Source organism: Sinocyclocheilus grahami, unplaced genomic scaffold, assembly GCF_001515645.1.
Source record: "Sinocyclocheilus grahami isolate Dianchi unplaced genomic scaffold, SAMN03320097.WGS_v1.1 scaffold1411.1, whole genome shotgun sequence".
NCBI classification, from domain to species: domain Eukaryota; kingdom Metazoa; phylum Chordata; class Actinopteri; order Cypriniformes; family Cyprinidae; genus Sinocyclocheilus; species Sinocyclocheilus grahami.
Window position 1 is genome coordinate 18069 of NW_015506590.1, and position 27097 is coordinate 45165.

At 43.2% G+C, this 27097-nt stretch overlaps 3 protein-coding genes across 3 annotated transcripts in view; 1 reads left to right on the plus strand and 2 right to left on the minus strand.

Annotated features, from left to right (window-relative positions):
• The first annotated feature begins 6567 nt into the window (after positions 1 to 6567).
• Positions 6568 to 11529, plus strand: LOC107570079 (serine protease 23-like). The gene is made up of 3 exons (XM_016256277.1): positions 6568 to 6757; positions 8027 to 8688; positions 9421 to 11529. The coding sequence occupies exons 2-3, from the start codon at positions 8035 to 8037 to the stop codon at positions 9865 to 9867; spliced, it is 1101 nt and encodes a 366-aa protein (XP_016111763.1). The 5' UTR covers positions 6568 to 6757; positions 8027 to 8034; the 3' UTR covers positions 9868 to 11529.
• Positions 10332 to 22250, minus strand: LOC107570077 (transmembrane protein 39A-like). The gene is made up of 9 exons (XM_016256275.1): positions 22040 to 22250; positions 21372 to 21528; positions 18333 to 18552; positions 17204 to 17287; positions 16407 to 16561; positions 14444 to 14771; positions 13981 to 14168; positions 12821 to 12941; positions 10332 to 12054 (listed from the first exon to the last, which is right to left on the minus strand). The coding sequence occupies exons 2-9, from the start codon at positions 21482 to 21484 to the stop codon at positions 11818 to 11820; spliced, it is 1446 nt and encodes a 481-aa protein (XP_016111761.1). The 5' UTR covers positions 21485 to 21528; positions 22040 to 22250; the 3' UTR covers positions 10332 to 11817.
• Positions 22251 to 22680: 430 nt separating this feature from the next.
• Positions 22681 to 27097, minus strand: part of ildr1a (immunoglobulin-like domain containing receptor 1a) — an 11285-nt gene continuing 6868 nt past the window's right edge. Inside the window, exons 6-8 of the mRNA XM_016256276.1 lie at positions 26787 to 26915; positions 24844 to 25465; positions 22681 to 23799 (exon numbers count right to left, since the gene is read on the minus strand). Of these exons, the coding sequence (XP_016111762.1) occupies positions 23769 to 23799; positions 24844 to 25465; positions 26787 to 26915 (782 nt within the window). The 3' untranslated portion in view covers positions 22681 to 23768. The remainder of the gene's footprint in view (positions 23800 to 24843; positions 25466 to 26786; positions 26916 to 27097) is intronic.

Here is a 27097-nt window from a genome sequence, read left to right on the forward strand (position 1 = left end):
TCACTCACTCACTCACTCACATACACTCACTCACTCACACACACTCTCTCACACTCACACTCTCACACACACTCTCACACACACACACAGCATTACCTCCTCCACCTCCAGATCGATGCACATGATGACCAGATAATTCGCCGTTTCCTCGCAGACCAGGTGAGGATAGTCAGACAGGTACTTCTGAGAGTCGTCCCAGCGCCGGAGCATCCCTGCACACACACACACACACACACACACGAGGACTGCAGTGAGCGTGACTCGGTTTGTGTGATCGTCGATGTGTGTGTGTGTGTGAGTGAGTGTGTGAGTGTGAGAGTGAGTGAGTGAGTGTATGTGAGTGTGAGAGAGTGTGTGTGAGTGAGTGAGTGAGTGTATGTGAGTGAGTGAGTGAGTGTGTGAGTGAGTGTGAGAGTGTGAGAGTGAGAGAGTGTGTGTGAGTGAGTGAATGTATGTGAGTGTGAGTGTGAGAGAGTGAGTGTGAGTGAGTGAGTGTGAGTGTGAGTGAGTGAGTGAGTGAGTGAGTGAGTGTGTGAGTGAGTGAGTGAGTGTGAGTGAGAGTGTGAGAGTGAGTGAGTGTGAGAGAGTGTGTGTGTGTGAGTGAGTGAGTGTATGTGAGTGTGAGAGTGAGTGAGTGAGTGAGTGAGTGTATGTGAGTGTGAGAGTGAGTGAGTGAGTGAGTGAGTGTATGTGAGTGTGAGAGTGAGTGAGTGAGTGAGTGAGTGTATGTGAGTGTGAGAGTGAGTGAGTGAGTGAGTGAGTGTATGTGAGTGTGAGAGTGAGTGAGTGAGTGAGTGAGTGTATGTGAGTGTGAGAGTGAGTGAGTGAGTGAGTGAGTGTATGTGAGTGTGAGAGTGAGTGAGTGAGTGAGTGAGTGTATGTGAGTGTGAGAGTGAGTGAGTGAGTGAGTGAGTGTATGTGAGTGTGAGAGTGAGTGAGTGAGTGAGTGAGTGTATGTGAGTGTGAGAGTGAGTGAGTGAGTGAGTGAGTGTATGTGAGTGTGAGAGTGAGTGAGTGAGTGAGTGAGTGTATGTGAGTGTGAGAGTGAGTGAGTGAGTGAGTGAGTGTATGTGAGTGTGAGAGTGAGTGAGTGAGTGAGTGAGTGTATGTGAGTGTGAGAGTGAGTGAGTGAGTGAGTGAGTGTATGTGAGTGTGAGAGTGAGTGAGTGAGTGAGTGAGTGTATGTGAGTGTGAGAGTGAGTGAGTGAGTGAGTGAGTGTATGTGAGTGTGAGAGTGAGTGAGTGAGTGAGTGAGTGTATGTGAGTGTGAGAGTGAGTGAGTGAGTGAGTGAGTGTATGTGAGTGTGAGAGTGAGTGAGTGAGTGAGTGAGTGTATGTGAGTGTGAGAGTGAGTGAGTGAGTGAGTGAGTGTATGTGAGTGTGAGAGTGAGTGAGTGAGTGAGTGAGTGTATGTGAGTGTGAGAGTGAGTGAGTGAGTGAGTGAGTGTGTGTGAGTGAGTGAGTGAGTGAGTGAGTGAGTGTGAGTGAGTGAGTGTGTGTGTGTGAGTGAGTGAGTGTGTGTGAGCGTGTGAGTGAGTGTGAGCGTGTGAGCGTGTGAGCGTGTGAGTGAGTGAGTGAGTGAGTGAGTGTGAGCGAGTGAGTGTGTGAGTGAGTGAGTGAGTGAGTGAGAGTGAGTGTGAGTGTGTGTGTGAGTGAATGAGTGAGTGAGTGAGTGTGTGTGTATCTGTGTGTGTGTGTGTGTGTGTGTGTGTTGAATGCAGGGCGTGCACAAAATAACTAAACTTCACGGACACATGAAATGAGCGGCCAGTTCATCACATCTCAATCTCTTCTCAAAAAACATGAAATATCTGCTCAATCAATCGATCAGTGGATCAGTGGATGATCTGTGTGAGTCAGTGCTGCTGGAATCTCAGGAAGGGAACAGTATTTCTCTGACTCCCGTCCACACCCAACATTCCCTTCGACAGGAACACAGGAACGCTGTGTGCTTCCAAACAAACCCAGAGCAGGGAAGCGCTGCGGATTCACCGAGCTGATTGTGCATCTGACCTCAAATAATTCCTCAGAGAAACATGAATAACAGGAGGTGAATGTGTTTTATTTGCAGTGACGTCAGAGATGAAGGAATCAGTGCAGGATGTCTCTCTGTAAACTCACTTGTGTCTTTATTTAATTCAGTGACAGTCCACAGTCTGATCTGCTCATACATGAACATTAAATGTGCATTACTAAAGTAAAACAGTGATTACAAGCATTAATTCCACATTTTCACAAATGGAGCCCTTAAAATGATAAATCACTCGCATTACGCATCCGGCTAGCTTCATTGTGCTCATGCAAACATCTCATTTTTTTCTAGTTTTAATGACGTTTGTCTGAAGTATTCTGGTTCTGATCCTGTATGATGTAAGAATGTAGTGTAAAAGAGAGTCAGGTCACTAAAGATCATCAGTATTATAATCAGGGATCATGAGAAAGCTGAACGTCAGAAACACTGTCTGTTCAAACCACAAGTAAGTCAGCTTAATAAAAATAACTTTTAATTTTCCAACCCATACAGTCTTCAGAGTAATACTGGGTTCCAGGCTTATTGCAGAACAGTGTTCTTCATGCTGACGCTCGATCAGTGAGTGTTTGTGCTTTATGAATCATCGTCGCTCCCAGCAGCCTCTGCAGCACCGGCTCACACTTGCTTCTCTTTCAGCTAAACTCAGTCACGTTTCTCAGGCGCTGCATCTGTGCTCTCGTCAAGCGTCTGACAATCCAGTTCAAACAACATGAGCATTTTGTCAAACAGTGCTCAAAATTGGCACTTTGCAGTCACTTGAAACAGAAACACAGAGCTTCATCCAGCAGTAATAAGACCAACTATGATGTGCGTTTTGATCTAATTATGTGAGATTTGATTTCATGTCCTCAAGACCAGCGAGGAAAACAGTCCCTTCATGCTGTCGTCCATCAGAGGATCCAAACACCACAGCAGTAAGAGAAACACATTCTGACTTTTCCTGAGGAACATGCGATTGCTGTTTGTAACAGCACAACAACTGTGCTAAAGCCTTCTTGATGTATTCATAATTTATCACTTTGGAGAAAAGTGATTGACAAACGTACTATGAATCAAGCTCGAGTATGTAGATGTGTTCAGTGTGTGTTTGGGGTTTCAGCAGTTTCTGATCCAGCAGAATCACACAGACACACACACAGGTTTTTGTGAAAAGTGGGGACTCTCCATAGGCGTAATGGTTTTTATACTGTATGCTAGAGTTTAGTAGTTAAAACCTCTAATTCATCATAACATGCTAATAAACCGTGCATCCACTTACAGCTGAAAAACAAACAAAAAAACATTCGCAACTATAAGCCTGTCACGGTCCAGGTGTGTGGAGGCAGGCAGGATGACAGGACGACAAGGATTCAAAAGAAGGCCATTTAATGTAGCGCCAACAAGGCAGAGACAGACACACACACACTCGGGGTAACATTCACAATAACCGACAGCACTGGAATACAAGAGACAGAAACTTATAGAGCAGATAATGAGGGGCAGACAGGTGAACACAATTAGGGTAATTAACTAATGATTAGACAGGCTAAACCAACACAAGGGGAAGAAACCACAACAAACAGTCTACAGGGGTGTTACAAAGCCTTGCATGAGGAACACAAAAATGATTTTTTCCCCTGGATATTATATCTTGAACTTGAAATAAAGACATAAATCAGAATTCTGGATGTGACACTGTTGGACAAACCAGAAAAACCTCAGGAGTGATTTAATAAACTTGCTTCACTGCTTTCATCAAGAACTTCAAAAGCTCTGTGAGTCTCCACTAGTTTAACAATCGCTGTACAGCAGGGCATCAAATCACAAACACACACTAAAGTCACAAATCTGAGGTGCCAAACTGCTTTAGAAAATCCCAAACCCTCAACAAGCCTCTCAAGTCATCAGAGACTTACTCATCGACCTTGAAATGCCCCATGAGGAGTTTAACTCGACCAAACCTATTTGTTGAAAAAAAAATTTTTTAAAGAAATCAAGGCATTTGTTACTAACAAAGCAAACAATTTCTCAATCTGTAAGCATGATGCTTTTGGGAAACGAAGCCCTGGACTGTTACGACTGTTAATTACAAATGTCAAGTGCAGATGAAAAATCGAATATTGGATAAGAAATGTGAAAGAGTAGATGGGCATGTTCTGCTGCTGCTGCTGCTGATGATGATGGCAGTGTTTGACTCTGTTCGTGCAGGAGACGCTGTAGAACCGCTGTTGGCAGAAACACAAATCCCTGTGGAATTTGCTTGGAGAACATCTGAATGAGTGACACTCTTTGCTTTGACTTGGACAGGCCTTGTTGTTCAGCGCTCAGTCCAGCGTACGCGATCACACGCTCCGTTTGGACCGACTCACGGTTCTGGAACTACATCGCCAGCTCTAAACTCGTCAGCTGATGCACAGATACCTTACTAATGACCTCATGCTTTCTACGGTCAAAAGCCAGATGTTGTTTTTTCTAACTAAATTAACAGCTCTTTTATTTGAGACACACAAGGAGAGGAATGTTGTTTATGCACGGTAGTTTATCATTGCGCCGCGGATCTGTGGGGAAAACCGCTTTATGAGGCGGTTTATGTTGAGTTGGCAAACATCAAGTGTTTTAACCATTTTCTCATCGACTCACATCTCGAACACAGATGTGTCAGCTCCTCGCTTCAGTTTCGTGCCAGAGAAGAGATTCAGCGTGACTCCAGCACAATCACAATCTCACCAGCTTTCTTTCAGAGAGAATCCGTGGAGCTGCCAGATGTTGGCACATACTTCTGAACAGAGGAAGTGTTTTCGGAGAAAATCTGCCAAAATGCATGAAAATTTGGCTTTGAATAAACAGCAGTACTGCTTTGCAAAAGCATATTGTAAAACTAATAGGCATAATTCACCTAAATTGAACATTTTCTCATCCTTTTCTCTCTTTCATGTTATTTCAAACCTGCATGGCTTGCTTTCTATCTGTAGAACACAAAAGGAGAGTTTTTCTCTCAAATGTTTCTTTATGCTCACCGCAAGCATCTTCTGCAAGTGAAAATGTGGTAGTGTCATTAATTAAAGCTTTTAAACTCCAAACCGAGACGATTAGCATAAAAAGATGACAGATGTTGTTCTGCAGTGACCCGGGGCCAGTGTCTCTGCGATCAATACGAATTCCAGGAGCGTCACAGAATGTCGTGGACGGGACTCAGCAGACATGAAGTCTTGAGTGAGACAGACGGCTCTTTCATCGCCCACCGCTGCGGTTAATGTCACCGTCCTCAGCAGCGGAGCATGTGATAGCACTGTGCTTAGAGACACAGTCTGGAGTGTGCAATGATCAACAGTAGTAGTCTACATTATTGCACGTTTAGCTCAGCGAGTGCTGTCCAGTTATCACCTTATCTTGCATGATTTTATTCTGTTAATTACTGTTCACTCATCGCACTAGACATGGAAGGTCAAGCCAGGTGCATTGCATTATGGGATACAGTCTCCCACACATTGTGCATGCAGACGGAACAGAGAAACAAACCAAAAATAAAAACAAGAACAATTTTGGTAACATTTTATTTTGTTGGGCATTCTTGACAATAAGTAACTTTGTACCTACATGTCAACTAAGTCTCATTAGAGTATCAGTAGACTGTCTGCTTAAAGGGGTCATATGATGCTGCTAAAAATAACATTATTTTGTGTATTTGGTGTAATGAAATGTGTTTATGCGGTTTAAAGTTTAAAAAACACATTGAGACTTTAGTCTTTGCAACTTTACAGATCTTCTTTATGCACCAAGAGCTTGTAACACTCCAAAGAGAAAGGAACAACTGAAATCACATCATATGACCCCTTTAATATCTGCTAACTCTTTATTGTGCTGGTCTCCCAACAGACATTCTACTGACTATGTATGTAACTTTGCAAGTACGTCATTGTCAACTTATTCTAGCCCTAACCCTACTCACACTCTAATGAGAGTTAGTTAGTAGACATGTAAGAGCATGTTATTACAGTCAACAGAATGTGTTAAAGAGACCATCAAAATAAAGTGAAACCACACGTTTTACATGTGACTGTTATAATAAAGAGTGACTATAAACATAAAGAATTAGGCAAATGTGCTCTGTTAATCCCTAAACTGTGTGAACATCCAGTGGAAATAAAGCAGAGATTTATTAAACAGCCACAGAGAGGGCTATTCTTACTCAGTCCAGGAGTATCTGATGCGCACTACATGCATACTAACTCAAACAGGCATAAAACTGCAACACCGAGCTACCGGACCGAGGCTTTTCACGCGGTCTGAAGAGGCTTTCATACAAATCTAAATGTAGCCTACATATTCTTCTGTAAATATAAACAAGACGTTTTTTCAAAGGTTTATGTGGATTGACATTTAACGCACGTCATCTACTTATAAGCATATACTTAAGCATCGTCAACGTAAGAAATGAAACATTATTATCGCAAACGCTTTATAGGCGAATTATTCTACTAGAGCAGAACACAAACCCTGCGATCAGACGACGCGTCTATCTCAGGTCACGTGACGAGATGAATCGCCTCGCGACGCGCCCACGCGCCCACGCACGCACGGAGACCCGATCAGAGCAACGCTGGCGATGAGATGCAGCGAGCTCACACCAGAAGAGACAGCTGTGTTGTTCTGGAGCCCTGCTCGTCTGGATCCATGTCCTGAAACACTGATCTGCTCGGAGTTTTACTGGAGGTTAATATCGGACACACCTGCGCTCGCGAACAGGTGAGACTCGCTTCAGCTTTCTCTGGACTGAAGACTCAATGCTTGCTTTTGAGCTGCTGTAGAGCTCAACATCTGCAAACTCATTATGAACAGCGATTCATATGATCTGAGATCCTAAACTGTTCTGATTCTGCATTACAGAATAAAATCACATCTGTTTTGTAACCATGGTAATTTCACTTCTGTAACACAGCTGCACTGTTTGTGAAGTCAGTAAACTGTTTTCACTGCTGTCATGGAAGCGGGTATTTTCTCACAGTCATCCTTCAGAAATATTTCCATGCATTGTGTCCCTGGTGATTTAGGAAAAATCCCGAATCCCTGACCTCTGTAACTCACAGCAGTGGAAGCAGATTATAATGTTTTATAAAGTCTTTACATTAATCGTCTGCTAGCCGGGTCATATAAGAGTTTTGGACTCTGACCTTTGGCAGGGAATATTTAATTTGGCAGCTGTTGACTTCTGTAACAGAGATCTGAACCGGATTAATTGTGCAGAATATCATGTACACATAGAACACATCTACTAAATGTGCTGAGCTGACAATCTGATTTAGCTGAAGCCTGTAATTAAACTTCTGGTTCGTTTCGTCTGTCCCCGGCTGAGCCTGGCTTCTCCCAAGCTTTTTTCTCCATTCTGTCACCGATGGCGTTTAGGTTCCTCTGGCTTGCTTAGTTGGGGACACTTCATTTCCAGCGATATCATCGACTTGATGGCACAGACACTATTTAAACTGAACTGAGCTGGATGAAGACATGGCTGAACTCAATGATGAACTGCCTTTAACTGAACATTGAGTGTTTACTGTTATCCTTCTGCATTATTGACACAGTTTTCCTATTTAATACTGTAAAGCTGCTTTGACACAATCTGTATTGTTAGAAGTGCTATATAAATAAAAGTGACAACTGTATGAACAGTGCGACGCGACCTGTCCGGTGTGCAGATGAACTGAGTGTAATATCTGTCTCGTCTGACAATACAATATACAATACAATACAATATTTATTTGTAAAGTACATTTAAAAACAACCGAAGTTGACCAAAGTGCTGTACAGAATAAAATAATAATAAAAAAAACAAGAATATCAAATTTAAAACAACAACTGAACCAATGATCAAGGGGTACTGAAAGCTAGAGAGAATAGATATGTCTTTAGAGCAGACTTAAAGGCAGAAATAGAGGGAGCTCATCTGAAGCGGTAGACTGTTCCTGACTCAGTTTTAAGCAGTCTGCCAAACGTTAAGACGTTTCTGCTTCTGTCCAGGTTTTCTGATGGCTCTGCTCGCCCTGCTGCTGCTGCTGGGCTCGGCGTCGGGCTCGGCCCCGGGGCCCCAGTGGCCCCTTCAGCGCGTGCCTGTGGTTTGGCCCCAGCAGACGGAGGAGCGGCCAGCGCCTCACTTCCTGCGGCCCGCTCAGCTGGAGCTCAACTCTTCCTGCGGCCCCGAGTGCCACAAGCGGGCCCCTGCACCCAGCTACTGGGACCTGCGCCAGTTCCTGTCCTACGAAACGCTGCACTCCAGCGGCCAGCTGACCGAGACGGCGGTGGGCATCTATGGATTCGACGCCGAGGCCTTCTACAGGCCCCCCGCCGGCCGCTCCAGACACAGACGCCAGATCTTCGGTCCAGACGGCCGCTTCAGTATCATCGGCCAGGACTTCCTCATGAACTACCCCTTCTCCACCGCCGTCAAGCTGTCCACCGGATGCTCGGGGACGCTGGTGGGGGACCGGCACGTCCTCACGGCGGCGCACTGCGTTCACGACGGAAAGAACTACGTCAAAGGAGCCCAGAGGCTGAGAGTGGGCTTCCTGAAGCCGCGGCAGAAAGAGACGTCCGGCGGAAACGGCACTGAACCGAGCAAGATGAAGTTCCAGTGGATCCGAGTCAAGCGCACACACGTGCCCAAGGGCTGGATCACTAACACTGTAATGATTATTTATTATTTATACTTTCTTTTATTGTATTATTTTTTTGTGCTTTTGTATTTTATTTGTTTTTATTAGGGCTGTCAGTCAATTAACATTTAAAATCAAATTAATTACATGATGTGTCGATTAATTATTCAAATTAATCGCAAATTACATTACTTAAAAACTGCCAGCAGGTGGCGGTAGATGTCTTTATGAGTCATTCATTCATTCGATTCGTTCAAATGGCAGATTCATTCAGAAACTAAACACCGCTGTGTTGCTCGGACACGCACAACAATTCTGCTGTGGCTTTATAGGTAATACTTTTGTTGGCAAAACTGAGGAAAAACAGACAATATTGTGTTTAAAATAGAACACAATATTAACTTCCTATTTACTGAACTGTTGTATAAAATCACATTTGCACTCGTTATATTTGAGACAATCAGCACTCGTGTGATATTGCTTGCGCTGCTGGTGTGATATCGCTTATCATAGGATATAAATATGAGACAAAAACTCATACAGGAGAATTTTTTTGACCCAATATCTTGAATTTTAGGGCATAACTGCAATTATGGAGTTGCCCTGCATCATATTTGTGAATAGTCAACTGTATGAACTGTAAGATGACGTACAGGTCCGGGGGTACGTTTCTCTATTGCTACAAATATACCTGTGCTGCTTATGACTGCTTTTGTGCTGCAGGGTCACAGATGTATTATAATTTTTTTTATTATTATCAAGGGCTCGGCCAACGACATCGGCATGGATTACGACTACGCCCTGCTGGAGCTCAAGAAGGCCCACAAGCGGAGGCACATGAAGCTGGGCATCAGCCCCGCGGCCAAGCAGCTCCCCGGGAAGCGTGTGCAGTTTTCTGGGTTTGATAACGACCGGCCGGGTCAGCTGGTGTACCGCTTCTGTGAGGCCGGGGACGAAACCTACGACCTGCTGTACCAGCGCTGCGACGCTCAGCCGGGTGCCAGCGGCTCCGGGGTCTACACCCGCATGTGGAACCGCAGACGCCGGCGCTGGGAGCGCAAGGTCATCGGGATCTTCTCCGGACACCAGTGGGTGGACCTCAGCGGCACGCCTCAGGAGTTCAACGTGGCGGTGCGCATCACTCCGCTGAAGTTCGCCCAGATCTGCTACTGGATCAAGGGAAACTACGTGGACTGCAGAGAAGGCTGAGTAGCAGCGGAGCGCTTTGATTTCTCTCCGTTAGCACATAAGATACTCTATTATTTCATGCAGAAAAGTTGCACAGTCCAGAATATGCATCAATAACTAATAAAATTCTTTGTTTTTTAACACTTGTTTAGCCTTGTGCAAAAGTATGGAGTCAAATCAGTGCCACATATACTTGCAAAAGAATTGAAGTATTGAAAAATAAAATAAAGTTTTGCAAAGCAAAATGAAAGTATTGAGGAAACAATAAATGTGCTTTTCGCAAACAAAAATAAAGAATTGCAAACGAAAATGAAAGTATTGATAAAAACTAAATTTGCAACACATTTTCCATGGCCATAGCTGCTCATTTATTTGCAAAGCTGCTTTTATTTTGCTTTTCAGTCAAGTGCGAGTTCGCGATAACTTTCTTTTTCCCACCCCATGTCAAAACAATGCCAGAAAGTGAAACGCGCAGAAATGGTTTACAAAACTTCTTTTTTGTTTGCAATTCTCTATTTTTGTTTGCGAAAAGCACATTTATTGTTTCCTCAATACTTTCATTTTATTTCGCAATACTTCCAATTCTTTTGCAATTTTATGTGGCATTGATTTGACTCCATACAAAGTATTAACGTAAGGTTCTCCACTGACAGCCATTCTATCGTAGCACATATCGTTATAATATAGATGTTTTAGGAGTGCCTGATTTTATTTTCCGTCTGCTGCCTTTGATTTCACGGCTCAGGACAGTCGCCGGTGAAGGACTGGAGACAGAAAGGCACAGACATCAGCTTGTTCTGTTCGTAGCACTGGTGCAGTTTCTGTTTTCTCTAATGTACTGAAGTGTGAGGTGCTTGCTTGTGTGGAAATGGAGAACTACTGTATGACATACTGCTTTTACAGGCGTGTGCTTCCCTCTAGTGGCCAGAGACTGTTCTGCAGAGGTCCACACACAAACACACTGTAAATCAAAGACATGAGTGGATATCAGCTCCCGATCCGCACTTTGACGTTTATTCATTCAATGGCCCTAATCATTTGGAGAATTTTAATGCCCTTTGTTATGCACAACACATTAAAAGCTTTTGCAAAAAATAAAAGCACCAGTCATGAATGAGAATTAACTGCAAGAACTGCTCAGATTAGACATTCATGTGTGTGATCCACAAATGATTGTTTTTATAAAGTCAGGACGCTTGTCGAGAACATGGCCAGCTTATATTTCACCCAAACATTGTAAGAAAATGGAGCTTATTTTTAAGGCACTTTGAAATTAAGCACCCCTAAAATTCTCATGACTGTAATAAGAAAAACAAACATACTGTCATAATATAAAGAAAAGCTTTCTTGGTTTTATTTTCCTCTTGGGGTGAAATACGACCCAGACATTTCCTGGCCTTTTTCATGATGACGATCATCCACCAACAGATCTGAGAAGAACAGGCTGTTTTTGTCTTTAATTCTGGATGTCATCAATACTCTGAAACAAGCGGTTCTGAAAAATACTGCAAGCCTGACAGTCCATAAGCTCCGCCCAGAGCGCACTAGCCACGCCCACGGCCCCCTGGGATTTGGCACAGAAAAGGAAAGAAGGATGCTGATGGCTCAAGCTTTAAAATAGATCCTGTCGGTGCTGTTTTCTACAAAGTTTGATTGAAACAAAGTGGACACGTGAGATACTATGAACAGGGAATACTCGTAAAACACAGTAACAGTGGAAATGATCAAACAGCACTGAGTGAACCGGACCGTCCAGTCCTTCGTCATGATTGGTCGGCTTTAGCTCTTCCAGTGGTTTTCTTTCAATCTTTGGCTGAATTTGGACGTCACGCGAGACGCGGGCTACAAAAGGATACGACGGCGCGTCGTAAACGTAACATCGTGTGTAACAGTATACAAAATAAAATATTTTCTTAAATAGATACAAACGTTGCATGAAAGTAGACGGTATAAACCGCAGAAGTCCACGTCTCACGGAGGCTTGATGCTCATGCCGGCGGCGAGCGGGTGCGAGTACGCCTTCCCCAGCACGAGGCGGTCCCGCAGCAGCTTGAACAGCACGTGATAATTACAGAAGAGGATGAGGCCCAGAGAGAGCGTGTGGTTCCAGCGCTCGGAGCGCAGCAGAGAGTACAGCTGATACAGCACCACGCTCGACTCGATCCCGATCAGCAGGTTCAGCATCCGCAGCGGCTTGTGGAACAGGAACTGCTCGGGAGAAGACAACACCATCAGCTCTGAAGATCAGCGGCAGATTATTATATTTATTTATTTATTATAAATAACTATTCTTCTGCACTCCACAAACACGAAAAGCACATGAATATGAGGGTGAGTAAATGGCAGAGACCTGCTAAATGACAGCAGAGTTTTCCTTCTGGACAGTGGTCGACCGATATTTTTTATTTGACAGCCGATGCGATGCCGATATCTTAGAGAGCAGGGTGGCCGATATATGCATGTATCAATTATATTTATTTCAATTCATTTAAAAATTTGAAATAATTTGAAAATGAATTTAAAAATTCATGTCAAATAAACGTACTTAAAACATACTCTGCTAGGTCTGGGAAATTAAATGTTTATTAAACAATAAAAGATATAAATGCGTATTTGCTGAATGCTTACGGTAAATGAGAAGGTATTATAATGTTTGCCTTTCTTATACTAATAATATAAAAGTAAACATTATAATACTTTATTGTATACTTTTTAATTCCTTAGACATTGCAAACAATGAAGAGGGAGATTGTGAGCGCTGCCGGTCTCAGCGCCGTCAAAATAAAAGTCCCGCCTTGAACACATCGGCCAAAAAGAAAAACTTATCAGCTGATGCCGATATTTGAAAAATGCCAAATATCTGCGGATATATCGGCCTTCTTACAATATATCGGTCGACCACTAATTCTGAAGTGAATTATTCGTCTACTATTGCATTCATGTCATCATAGTTAAAAATATGACAAATACTCACATAAAACCTGGCATGAGAGATGTCGGAGGGCAAGGCCACATTATACGGCCCGAGGGCTTTATAGAGACAGCGGCTGTGACGCACCAGGACTCCCTGCGGCCAGATGGTGCTGTCAGACCAGCTGAACACAAGAGAAGAACAGCTCATCAATATATCATCAATATAGCAAAACTGTCTCCATATTATCATGGTCACATGACGATGAAATGATAGGCCTTCAGAGCAAAAAGTGTAGTTTAAAAAATAAAAAAAATTTGTTTTGGGGCATTATGCTTTGGCACATTATCTGTCAAATAAACAAACTCAAAGCACAATATGGCTTAATCTCTTCATCAAGTCTGTTTCAAAGCGAAGCGCAGACTTCGTTCAGACGATCAGCTCGTGATCCGGTGTTTTCCGTTCACACTGAATGAATGCAGTCACCTCCTTTATTTCATCTGATGTGAGTTTAGAGTGTGTTTGGAAACTCAACGGCCACCAGTTATGCTGTATTTTCGTGGCAGATGATTACAGCGTTTCACTAGATTTGTAGCAAGCCGGTTTTCACTGAAGCTGGAGTTTAACTTCAAAATAAAAGCTCTGCTGCTGTTTCTGTCAAAATAATAGCTTAAAAGTGACGTATGAATTGCTGACAGCTAGTGCTTTAAATGCAGTCCAAATTCAAAATATTTCTTTCAAGTGTAGAAATTAGGAAAGAAGTATTGTACTTTCCCTGCTGTAGTGTAAAGCAAAAAATATACCTATGAAATATTCATTTTCATTTATTTTACAGTGCAATTGTTTTACAATATATGGCTACTGCTGTCATTGTTGTTATTATTATTATAGTCTAATTTATTTGGCTTCCTAAAACACCAGTGTGAATGTAATTTAGACAGACAGTATATGAGTCCCCTTTAAAGGTCAGGTACAAGTCAATGCACTGACTTTTTTCTGACTTAATTTTTCTTAGTTAAAAACATGGGTTGCAGCTCTTGATTTTGAACTCTCAAAGTGCATTAGATAGAATAATTTAACTTTAAAATGTACAAAATTGTAATTTTTTCACCATTTCTTCATTTGTCTTTTCTTTTTAAATCTGGTAATAATATGGTACCGTGAGATGTTGATATCATTACATCCCTACTCGATCAGAGCAGCGTTCCCGAGCGTTCACTCACATGTGCTGCGGTGTGTTGCTGTAGGATCCGAGCTCCAGACGCTGCCAGCGGCCCAGATGCGCAGCGGAGCGATGCAGCAGGTCGCAGTAACTGGGAGGCAGCAGCTGGCTCATCAGCATCACAAACGCATTGATCCACACCATGATCAGATGCTCGCAGGACCAGCGCATGTCGTAGTACTGCGTGCTCTGGAAACACGGAAAACATGAAGAGTGTGAAAACACAGGTGTGTGTCGCTATCTCTGCATCGATTTATCGTCGCAGCCTTAAGCCTCAGAGGACAGTTCTCGTCAGGAGTGAATGATAACGTATTAGCAGACGCTGGTGAATGTGCAGAGAGCAAATCTGCAGCTCTAGAAATTATTTTAATGTGCATGAAAACTCAGTGATGCTGCTTAAAGGGCACAGTAATAAACCATTCAGGGCTTGACTGAACTCTGGACTGAACTCTGAGGACGCTCACCTTGACGAAGCACAGCGGCAGGAAGGCCACGTAATAAGCGCTGAAGAGCGAGTTGAAGAGCACTTCTTTGATGCGGCGGTTGAAGTCGGTCTTGAGCTCCTCGACTTCGCTGCGGATGAGCTCGGGCGACAGTGGGCAGGTGTGTGTGGGGATGTGTTTAGGGCTGGAGAACTGATCGCGCAGGTTCTCTCGCAGCAGCGTCAGGAAGTCTTTGGGACGCGGTAGAGGCCCGTCGGATCCGTCCTGCTCCGAGAAACCGCATTCAGACGGAGCGGATTGAGCTCGACCCTCCTGATGGAAGCAGCAGAGCGGCACGTAAACACCGAACCTAAACCAGACACACAGAGACTGGAGATTAAAACCCCAACACACATTACAGAGACACAGCAGTGACAGGACCGTCTCTGACTCACGATGCAGAGCTGCCAACCTTGGAAAGATTTTATGAGTACCATCGGATTGGGGGCCTTTAAAGATGGAAGAGCTAAAGTTTTTTGCCATTTAAAAAAAACTCCAGTATACTTTAACCAAAACCAATAACCTCTGTAGAAAAACATGGATTATCATGTGTCTACTTCAAATTTCTTTTGAGAGAAGTATTTTTTTATGGATTGGTCATTATTTACTGCTATAAACACATGTAATGTGCATTTCATTCATACTGGAAGCCAGAGGGCGCCCTTGCACTGAAAATCCACATATGCGTCACTGAAGTAATAGAATTACTGGTGCTTTCTAATATGAACAAAGGCATCCGGTGATCGCTGTAGCTGAATAAAAGATAGAAACGCTTTGAATCATGAAACATTAAGACAAACACTCTCCTGCGACAATGTATAGTTTATCTGTGTTCTTAAAACTACCTCTGGTATTTTCATAATAATTAAGTATATTTATTCCATTGCTAATCGACAGTCTTTATTACAGTAGAGAATATATATTTCTATGTCATTCTGTGAAAAGAATCCAGATCAGATCACACAAGGCAGTTATTTCTAACATTCGATTGATGTTGTGGTATAAAAAGATGTTATAGTGTTCTCTGTTGTTGGACAGCAGGTTTAGAAACGCTTCTCATTACAGCGGAAGATGTTTGCCGGGTGTTGCCGTCTCAAATGCTCGTTTTAAGCGCTGAGGTGTTTCCTCATCTCAGCACGCAGACTCCCAAACAGCCGGTTCGGAGAGAAAAACACAGAAATTATTTAAATGCAAAACCGAAAAAAAAACGCTTCAATTGGTCGAACTCTTCATCTTTTGCTGTTGCTTGAGTACTGCACGTGGACAGAGGCATCACCAGGTTTTTGCGTAGATTAGAGGGAACAAATCGTACCAGCATACTCTGAGGTCAAAATGTGTAACCACTAAGCAAAATGCATATAGGTTGGGAGGTCAGATGATGATTTTCCCATCCATTTGTGACTAGTAAATAAGTAAATAAATTATAATTATTAATGATAGCGGTTGCACTCACAAAGATCAGTTTGCCACTGACAAACTCTTTCAGACCACTGGCTGACAGGCAGACTGGTGTATATTTTCAGAGTTTAGAACGTCTGACCAGTTGAGACAATCATGCACGTAAAGTTTCATAAAGAAAACACATTGCTCACGTTCTGATAGACAGCTTAAGCCTAACTTCATTAGGATGCTGAATGCCAAAACTGTGAAGACTGGACTGAACACGATTGGAATCAAACTTGGTAACTTTATAAGAAATACAGTAAAAATAACTGAGCAAATCTGTTCAAAATGGCAGAAATGGACCCGCAGAATCACAGAAATATACAGAGCCCAGCAGCACGACTGCAGGCCAGAGCTATTATAATGAGTTTTGTCACGTTAATGGAAACTCAACAGTAAGCCGAACACAAAGAGCCGCTTCAACCTGATGGCATCCAAAGCATGATAATAACCGGGACTTTTATTGACTGGAATTCCCCTGTAAGACTGTGTGGAGACTCACGGATATCCCAGGAAGAGCAGGTTGAGCACGGAGTGATTCTTGAAGAGGTTGACGAGGGTCCAGCACAGAACCCATCCACACAGCGTCAGCAAGATCAACCGCGCCACGATCAGAGCCACGTACCGCACCAGAGACGACGGACTCGCCAGAGAGGCCTGAAACACACACACACACACACACACACACACACACAGGGCCTTTATTAGGAGGAAACAGAAACGCTCATCCTGAGGTACTTTCAGCTCACAGCGAGTGATGATCGTCATGTAAATGTCACTGGTATGATGTGACAAACAGACCACAGAAACCCTCATTCAAACTTCCTCCTGCACGCACGCACGCACGCACGCACACACACACACACACGCGCACACACACACACACACACACACCACAACCAACGTTCCCTCTGAGCAACAAACAGTGTGAAAGCTGTTAGACGGTGTAATAAGTGTTGGGGAAAGTTACTTTTAAAAGTAATGCATTACAATATTGCGTTACCCCCTAAAAAAGTAGCTAATTACGTTACTTAGTTACTTTTTATGGAAAGTAATGTTACATTACTTTTGAGTTACTTTTCAAATCTGGCCAGAGCTTGCTTGTTTTTAAAATAAAAAAAGTTATTTTACAAATATAAAAGCCCTTTTCACAACAAAAGTGAAGTGAATGCGCCTCCGGCTGAAGGAAATGTAAATTCACGTCTGTACAGTAGAGGACGCAGCTCAAACTAATCACATGAAGAATATGACAAATATATACAGAGCTTTGAACAGTGTTAAGAACAGAATCAGGCGCACCTCTGAGATGATGGTCCACACCAGTCTCCTAGCCAGCATCACGGTGATGAAGACCGCCAGGTGATAGTCCATCAGATGGAAGCTCTTCACACACACAAAGGACATTTCACTTTATGATTACATACTGCTTCATATAGAAAACAGTTTTGATTTTGTCACATTTGAAATGGCAGCCCATCTTCAAAGTCTCGCGTCATTTACTCACGCTCATGTCGTTTAAACCCACATGACTTTCTTTCTTCAGTGGACCGCTAAAGGAGATGTTTAGCATGATGTTCGCGCTGCACTGAATCGTACAGTGAAAGCAGGCCGTGATCAGCCCATCAAGATCCAGTGAAGCATCATAACGTTTATTCATTTGTGTCGGTTTAGTCATTATTCACTGAAACGCTATTTAGTCTAACAAATGATGCCAAATGCCACTGAATCTCATCTGTGTCCCTGCAGCACAAAAGCAGTGTTGAGTCGCTGGGGGATATTTGTAGCAATAGCCAACAATACATTGTATGGGTCACAATTATACATTTCTCTTTTATGCCAAAAATCATTAGGATATTAAGTAAAGATCATGTTCCATGAAGATATTTTGTAAATCTCCTACCGTAAATATATCAAAACTTAATGTTTGATTAGTAATATGCATTGCTAAGAACTTCATTTGAACAACTTTAAAGATGATTTTCTCAATATTTAGATTTTTTTGCACCCTCAGATTCCAGATTTTCAAATATTGTCCGATCCTAACAAACCATACATCAATGGAAAGCTGGTTTATTCAGCTTTCAGCTGATGTATAAATCTCAATTTCACAAAAATTGACCCTTATGACTGGTTTTGTGCTCCAGGGTCACGTATGTCACGTGACCAACTGTGGCCAAAATCAACCAAACAAAAGCACAAATGTAATACAGACTTCATTTCAGTCCGTTCCTCACACAAAGCATCATATGACATCAGAAAACACATTCATGACTGTTACCATGCTTCGACAGCGGCTCCTGATCGCTCTCTGCTTTACAGTAAAGAGCAGCGAGAACATCCTACGTCTCCTTTTGTGTTCCACTGAAGGAGGTGCGTCAATAATAATATATCAATAGTAATATTGTCGTATTGTGTGATTGGACTGTACCAGTGAGGTGGAGGCTGAGGGGTGGCTGTATGAAGACCACCACACCGTCCTGTAAATGTTGATGTACTGAACGAAGAGCGCCACCAGCAGGTAGAGGAAGAGCAGCGACTCGAACAGCAGGTTACCGTCCAGAGGAAGATCGGGAATACGGGAATGACGGACAGGTTCGGGAGTGATGAGGGCCGTGAGGGGCGGAGTCAGACCCACCACCCCGCTGTTCCTGCGAGAGAGAGACACGCACACTAGGGTTGGGCGATGTCAACAAAACTGGTGTAAACATTATAACAATATAACAGTGAAACATCGCGATTGACGATGACATTATATACAGATCAGTTATAGAAGTCATTATAATCAGTGATGCGGTCTACACTGGATGCGGCGCAGCGCGACACGACAAATCCCCGACAGTAAACTGCTGCTGCCTTCTATTTATGACGTGCTGACACCAATTTCAAATGACTTTCAACGGTCTCTTTGTCGCGTCCAGTGTAGACAGACTTTAGCTGATGCGGCGCGACACAACAACGGTCACGTCCGGTGTAGACGCGGTGTAACGGTTGCCTGTTACATTACAGTACATAAAATTTAACTTACCACATAAACAGAGTAAGGAGAGATGACTGAGGACGATGGCGAATGATTTGCAGATCCTCAGCACCACTGATAAACATCTAATGTGTGGCAAGTACTGCCGCTCCATAGTATAAACAGAGTACGTGCGATCACGAATCTCGAAAGTGAAACTAAAAAACGATTGTGCATTCAAAAGCAGTTTCAATGCCAGGTATAATAGCGGCTCCCTGATGCCCGAAATATATATGTAGTATAATTACCCAATGATATAACTGCGAGGGAAAATACTGAAATATATATTTTCCTCCCATCTCCTATTTATTCCCTTTAGGGGTTCCGTATACACGTCATTTTCTGTCCGAACACGGTATTGGGATGCGGCGGATTGCGGGGGGTATGACGATGCCAGCTCAACATCACGATGTCTATCAGCCCAACCCTAACACACACACACTCGCACACAGACACACACAGTCAAGTTGATGGATAGCTTCAACCAATGGCTGATATTTCAGCAGTTTGGAAAGATAGAAGGTATCCAAATACAGATCAAAACAACTACAGAGTTCAGAGCCTCATTTACAATATTAGGAGTGTTTGGAATGTTTTGAAATGGTCACTGTCACACACACACACACACTTTTCATCAGGAAGCAGATTTCGGTCTGATATTCAAAGCAGCGATCACACCAGCTCATGTCACACAACAACGGTCACGTCCGGTGTAGACACGGTGTAACGGTTGCCTGTTACATTACAGTACATAAAATTTAACTTACCACATAAACAGAGTAAGGAGAGATGACTGAGGATGATGGCGAATGATTTGCAGATCCTCAGCACCACTGATAAACATCTAATGTGTGGCAAGTACTGCCGCTCCATAGTATAAACAGAGTACGTGCGATCACGAATCTCGAAAGTGAAACTAAAAAACGATTGTGCATTCAAAAGCAGTTTCAATGCCAGGTATAATAGCGGCTCCCTGATGCCCGAAATATATATGTAGTATAATTACCCAATGATATAACTGCGAGGGAAAATACTGAAATATATATTTTCCTCCCATCTCCTATTTATTCCCTTTAGGGGTTCCGTATACACGTCATTTTCTGTCCGAAAACGGTATTGGGATGCGGCGGATTGCGGGGGGTATGACGATGCCAGCTCAACATCACGATGTCTATCAGCCCAACCCTAACACACACACACTCGCACACAGACACACTCACACACAGACACACACAGTCAAGTTGATGGATAGCTTCAACCAATGGCTGATATTTCAGCAGTTTGGAAAGATAGAAGGTATCCAAATACAGATCAAAACAACTACAGAGTTCAGAGCCTCATTTACATTTACAATATTAGGAGTGTTTGGAATGTTTTGAAATGGTCACTGTCACACACACACACACACTTTTCATCAGGAAGCAGATTTCGGTCTGATATTCAAAGCAGCGATCACACCAGCTCATGTCAGCTCTTCCACAGAGCAGAGTATACTGAAGAATATATATATTTGTAGCAATAGCCAACAATACATTGTATGGATCAAAATTATCCATTTTTCTTTCATGCCAAAAATCATTAGGATATTAAGTAAAGATCATGTTCCATGAAGATATTTTGTAAATCTCCTACCGTAAATATATCAAAACTTAATGTTTGATTAGTAATATGCATTGCTAAGAACTTCATTTGGACAACTTTAAAGATGATTTTCTCAATATTTAGATTTTTTTTGCCCGCTCAGATTCCAGATATATATAAGAATGAAGAGTTCAAATGCAAAATACTCTTAAGTGCCATTCGAAAAGCATTTTTATCAAACTCCTGTGTGTCGGTTGAAGGTTCAGTAATTTCACTTTAATGGCAATGAATAGGTTCATGAACATGAACATCCGACCCGTTTCACACCGTCTTCTGCTGATGATGCACGGGCAGCGTTTTTGAGCAATATTGCTTGGCCACTTTCCCATTGAGAATGGGTAACAAATTTGTATCTGGATAATTTAGATCGGTCGTGGGCCCTGTGTCTTCCGTTGAAGGCAACATTGCTGAAAAAGTTTCCTCGTTTATCATCAGCCTTCATCTACTCACACCAGACACAAGCAACAGCATCTCCGTCCCGATGCGTGTGCGATCAGACGAAACTGATGGTGAGCTTCACTGTCATTAGCATTATTAACACATAAATGATCCCATCGTCCAGCTCTACAGCACCCAGTGTGGACTGTTAAGCATTATAAACATGAACATTATGGATCGTTAATAGTGTTAGATAGAAACACTGCATGCATTAATGTGTTAACTATGAAAAATGAGATTAACTGTGATTAAATAATTGACTCGATCGTTAATATGGACTGTGTGCGTGTATTCCTGCATTTCAGTTCCTGTATAAAATGAAAGAAGAGTTTGGCAATACAGTGTGAGTGACCACTGCTCAGGTGAGCTCACCTGCACCGGAGCCCTGCCCCATTACTGAGGCCGCCGCCCACCAGCGTCTGCAGCGAGGGCAGTGCGGAGCGGCTCAGCTGCTGTCTACTGGGACCCCTGCGGCCCCCGGGCATCTCCGTCTGCGGATCCCTGCGAGCACGTCCTCACGTCTCGGACACTGCGGGAGAAACACAGGGACAGTCCATCTGTCTGCTGACCGCTAGACTCTCACCCTAACAGTCAGCTCAGAGGTCAGAGGTCAGAGCTGGTGCTCCTCTGATAAACGAGGGTTTCTTCATCTGACACAAAACCGCAGATGAAACTGTTGCACTAAAAGAGGAACTTAGAGAGTAATGCAGCTGAACTGTGAAGAAAACAGCTTTCACTAACACACACCGCTGCTGCTGCTGCTGAGGGGAATCATCTCATGATGCTCAGAACTGCTGCGAGATTAGATTAGACTGACCCAGCAGCTGACCCACCACAGCCAGACTAACACACCAACTACAGACTAACTACTAACTACCCCCTGAACCCCAGACTAACACATCAAGCAGGACATAAACACACTAACTGGTTTGTCGCTGGTAACTGAACTAACCCTAACTATACGAGTATTAAAGAGCTGGTGTTCATTAGCGACTGAAGGCATGATTAACACTTAAACGAATAATTAAAGTAACACTTACCGCACATCAATCACGAGCGCAGACATCAGTCAGCCAAACTCTGTAACAAGCGCATCTGTGTCTCTCTGTAACAATGTTTCTGAAGAGACCGCGCCGGGAGACTGGTCTCGCTGCTCGTTACTAACGGCGTTAACGAGCTGAACACAAAGTTGCTGAAGTTCCTCGCGCTGCAGTTACAGACCGACGTGGCAGACCGACGCTGCGTCACATGACGCCATCAGAGACGCGACGCGACGCGAGTGATGCGCAAGCGCTGTGTGTGTGTGTGTGTGTGTGTGTGTGTGTGTGTGTGCACAAAACCTAAACGTTTTGGTCTGGATTAATGTCTTTCTTTCGGCTGAACTGCAATATCGTTCTGTTTGTAAAAAAAAATATATACGTTTAAATTTGTATTAGGAATATAATCTTTATCGTAGTTTGTGGAATATGGGAACACGTGTTGCTACACATACTGTATTTTAACTTCCGGTTTTAATAGTTTAGTGAAACTGCCTGGAGCTCTGAAACAGCGATTCTTCGGAACTTCAGCTACACTCATATGAATACAATACGGCATCATGTCATTTAGCGCGAAACTGCACAAAACCTAAACGTTTTGGTCTGGATTAATGTCTTTCTTTCGGCTGAACTGCAATATCGTTCTGTTTGTAAAAAATATATACGTTTAAATTTGTATTAGGAATATAATCTTTATCGTAGTTTGTGGAATATGGGAACACGTGTTGCTACACATACTGTATTTTAACTTCCGGTTTTAATAGTTTAGTGAAACTGCCTGGAGCTCTGAAACAGCGATTCTTCGGAACTTCAGCTACACTCATATGAATACAATACGGCATCATGTCATTTAGCGCGAAACTGAAAGCATGAATGGATTGTTGTGATCGATCCTGTGATCAGATGATATACTGGCCTGAGAAGATGAAGCAGCACTGATGAACATGCACAGACCTCAGGGTTTATTTATGCAGATGCACGAGACACACATGAGATGCATAAACATTAATAAACAGGCTGCAACAACAGAAACAACCCTGCCATCAGCACAGAGGCTGTTCACATGCAGCAGCACGGATTCACAAAGTTTATATAAATGTGAGGCTGAATAATGATTGATTTTTAACTTGCAGTAAGTTCAAAGTAAAAATGCAGTAAGCAGTTCTGTAAAAGACACACAAAGACACTATTTACAGAAAGACTAAAGAACAGCTTGACCTGAGTTTGAGCAATAAAACTAAATACACACTGGACGTCTGCATAAGTTACTCCTTGTGTTTGTGTAGCCAAAGACTGAAAGCACTGATGTTCACAGCCAGATCATAACGAGCAGCAAGCACAATCATGATGAAGCATTTCAATGCAAACAAGAGTCTCATACACACTTCTTGCATTATATCCCTATGCTGTGGCTACATTACTAAAAACCCAATGTAGTAATAAATATACTGACGCAAAAGAAGTAATATTTACACAGATAAATCATAAAACCCAAGCAACCTAAAAAAAGACTTCATTAAAATACAGCTTCCTCTAATGTCATTACTATAAGATGATATTCATGTTCACATTAATATAAACTGCTCTGCACAAAATATAAAAAAAGAAATCAGTGATCAATGTTCAGTGTAACATCCTTCAAACATGTTCAATAAAATAAACGTGCTTTGTTCTGTGCACATGAACACAGAAACCTCCGTGAAGTCTGTCTACAGCGCTCCGGATCAGATGACTATACTGGTGCCGCTGCGAGAACTTTTATCCTGCAGGACAGAAGAAGTTCAACATCAACACATGTACAAGATCAACAGCATACAACCGTGTGTGTGCGTGAGAGTGTGAGAGAGAGAGTGTGTGTGTGTGTGTGTGTGTGTGAGAGAGAGTGTGTGTGTGCGTGTGAGCGAGAGAAAGTGTGTGTGTGCGTGTGCGAGAGAGAGAGAGAGTGTGTGTGTGTGCGCGAGAGAGAGAGAGAGTGTGTGTGTGTGTGCGAGAGAGAGAGTGTGTGTGTGCGCGTGTGCGAGAGAGAGAGTGTGTGTGTGCGCGTGTGCGAGAGAGAGAGAGTGTGTGTGTGTGTGCGTGTGCGAGAGAGAGTGTGTGTGTATGAGTGAGCAAGAGTGTGTGTGTGTGTGTGTGTGTATGAGTGAGTGAGTAAGAGTGTGTGTGTGTGTGTGTGCGTATGAGTGAGTGAGTAAGAGTGTGTGTGTGTGTATGAGTGAGTGAGTAAGAGTGTGTGTGTGTGTGTGTGTGAGAGAGAGAGAGAGAGTGTGTGTGTGTGTGTATATGAGTGAGTAAGAGTGTGTGTGTGTGTATGAGTGAGTGAGTAAGAGTGTGTGTGTGTGTGCGCGTGCGTATGAGTGAGTGAGTGAGTAAGAGTGTGTGTGTGTGTGTGTGCACAGAAGCAGAAGATCTCAGTGATTATGAACCGTGTGCTTGTGTAGGTACAGAGCGGTCCAAACATCAGAGATGCTGCTTCTCTGCAGTCTTTTCTAACAGAACACAGTTAAATGAGACTAAAATATCTTACATCATTTTGCTTATCTAGTGAATGCATCTTGATAAGAACTTTTAGATATTTTGATTAGAAACAAGACAAAAATACTACACAAGATAAGCCTTTTTTTGCAGTGTTATCAGTGTGGCTTCAGATGTTTGGATCCCACTCTAGATCTACTCATGACACCAGAACGTCCCTCGTGTTTAACAGTGAGATCAGATGAGATCAGCAACATTAACCAGGAAAGCCGTGAACACATTCAGACAGGCTCTCGGTGCTCAAACATCTGAACAGCAGAAGCTCAGACTCTTACAGAGAAGCGCTCCGGCCGCTTGTTCGGCTTCTTCCCCGGCTCGTACTCGCTGTAGCTGGGTGGATAATGGCTCCAGCCTCCTCCTCGAGCGCCTCCGCGTCTGCTGTCCTCCTCGTTGGCTGAGCTCCAGGAGCCGTGGCGGGGCAGAGGGGAGTAATCGTCTGGTCTCGGGCCCCGGCGCTCGGCGGCCAGCAGGTCGTCTCTGGAGTGTGCGCGGGGCCGGTACGGTCCGGTCCGGATCCGAGTGTCCAGCATGTCCTCCTGACTGTAGCTGCGCTGGACGGCCGGCCGAGGATAGTGGCGGGACGAGAGTCAGGCGGGGCCCTGCGGGAGACGGGGCCATCGTCCAGAGCGGAGAGCATGCTGGGGGGCCCGGCGGAGAAGGGCACGCGCTGGGGCATGTGTTGGGGAGCAGGAGGAAGATGCTGCAGTTGGATGGAGGGCTGCGGCTGGAGCAGTGGGCTGGAGACGTCCATGCCCCGCACCTGGTTCTCCAGATACTCCAGCACCGGATACGTCCCGTGAGCGCTGCCGTTACCGTGAACGCCGGGAGGAGGCATCGCTGCCATGTGTGGAGGCGGCAGAGGCACCGGCGTCATCCCACCTTTGCCTGATGCTGAGCCTGAAAACACAGACGGATCATTACAGTGCTGGCCAAAACAATCAGAACACTAGTATTCTCAGCAGATAAAAGCTGGTTTTAAGTCAGTTATGTCTATCTTTTGCTGTAGTGTGTCAGGAGGAAATATCAGATTGTATTTCCAAACATTCATTTGGCCATTAATTGTAATAATGCAGTGTCTCAGCTTGTTCTGTTTCTTCATGTGACTCCAGACAGACTGATGATGATCAGATCAGATCTCAAATCTCACTGAATTATTACAATTAATGGCCAAATGAATGTTTGGAAATACAATCTGATATTTCCTCCTGACACACTACAGCAAAAGATAGACATAACTGACTTAAAACCATGTTTTATCTGCTGAGAATACTAGTGTTATGATTGTTTTGGCCAGCGCTGTACACAAATAAACAGAGTAGAAAAATAAAATGTACACTTAAAAATCTAAATTTCACAGCTTTAGTTGCAAAATAACGGACTAAGTGGAATCTGTGCTCAAATGGGCTTTTGAATATATATCGATTTATAAACACACACACTGAAATGTAAGTTTTTGTCAAGTTAATATGTTACACTGCTGTATCATATCTGATCTGACCTGAATTTGTCCTCCAAGGCCTCTAAATGATAAACACTAAGAAAACTTCACTATTAAACCCGTTTCACATTTTTTAATCACTGCATTATATGTTTGGATCATTTCAATCTCATCTTACCGAGACAGATAGATCTAGAGATATAGAGCGACGGCTGATATTTAGATTATTTTATGTCAGTCTCTGCTCTACTGTTATAAAGATCTCACTGATTTACATCACAAGCAGCAGAATTCCATCAGATAAATATCAGCATCTGCAGGAAATGACATTTTTGCTCAGTCTGAGTCTCTAAATCTATGAGTCTCTACTTTATAAATACTGTATTGTGCGCTCATGCTTCCATACATTACTTATAGTGTGGAGGTGTGGGGTCATACATATAAAACACTACTATAAATACAATATACATGTTACAAAAGAAAGCTATGAGGATTGTTAAACGGGGTGATTATTACAAACCTACAAACTAATTGTTTATTAAACTACATGCTTTAAAATGTGCAGATTTAGTTGATTTATATACAGCACAGATAATGAACAAAGTTTATAATAATTTACTCCCAAATTGTATTCAGAGGCTGTTCAAAATAAGAGAAAGTCAGTATAATCTGTCAGTATAATAAATTCCTACTATTTTGTCAAGCTTTACAGGGTTAAAGTCTAGATACAGCACCCATTCACCTCCTCATTTATTCGTGAAACTCATCATTTATTCTGACCTGCGTACAGCATGGGGTTCATCTGGTACGAGGAGCTGTGGTTACTCATCGGTGCGTAGATCGGCTGTCCGTTCAGCCACGGAGTCATGGCCTTCTGCGCCTCCTTCATCATCCTGTGCTGCATCACCACTGAACACAGAACAGAGCATTACAGTGAGTGTTCTAGCTCTGTGTTCATTGACAGAAGCTGTGTGTGTGTGTGAGAGAGTGAGTGTGAGAGAGAGAGAGAGAGAGAGTGTGTGTGTGTGTGTGTGTGTGTGAGTGTGTGTGCGTGTGTGAGAGAGAGAGAGTGTGTGTGCGTGTGTGAGAGA

Coding starts and splice junctions, on each gene's coding strand:
- LOC107570077 (XM_016256275.1), bottom strand. CDS start 21,484: ATGCCCGGGGGCCGCAGGGGTCCCAGTAGACAGCAGCTGAGCCGCTCC. Junction 18,553..21,371: donor GGGGCAGGGCTCCGGTGCAG/GTGAGCTCACCT, acceptor TCTCTCTCGCAG/GAACAGCGGGGTGGTGGGTC. Junction 16,562..17,203: donor TGTGGACCATCATCTCAGAG/GTGCGCCTGATT, acceptor TGTGTGTTTCAG/GCCTCTCTGGCGAGTCCGTC.
- LOC107570079 (XM_016256277.1), top strand. CDS start 8,035: ATGGCTCTGCTCGCCCTGCTGCTGCTGCTGGGCTCGGCGTCGGGCTCG. Junction 8,689..9,420: donor AGGGCTGGATCACTAACACT/GTAATGATTATT, acceptor ATTATTATCAAG/GGCTCGGCCAACGACATCGG.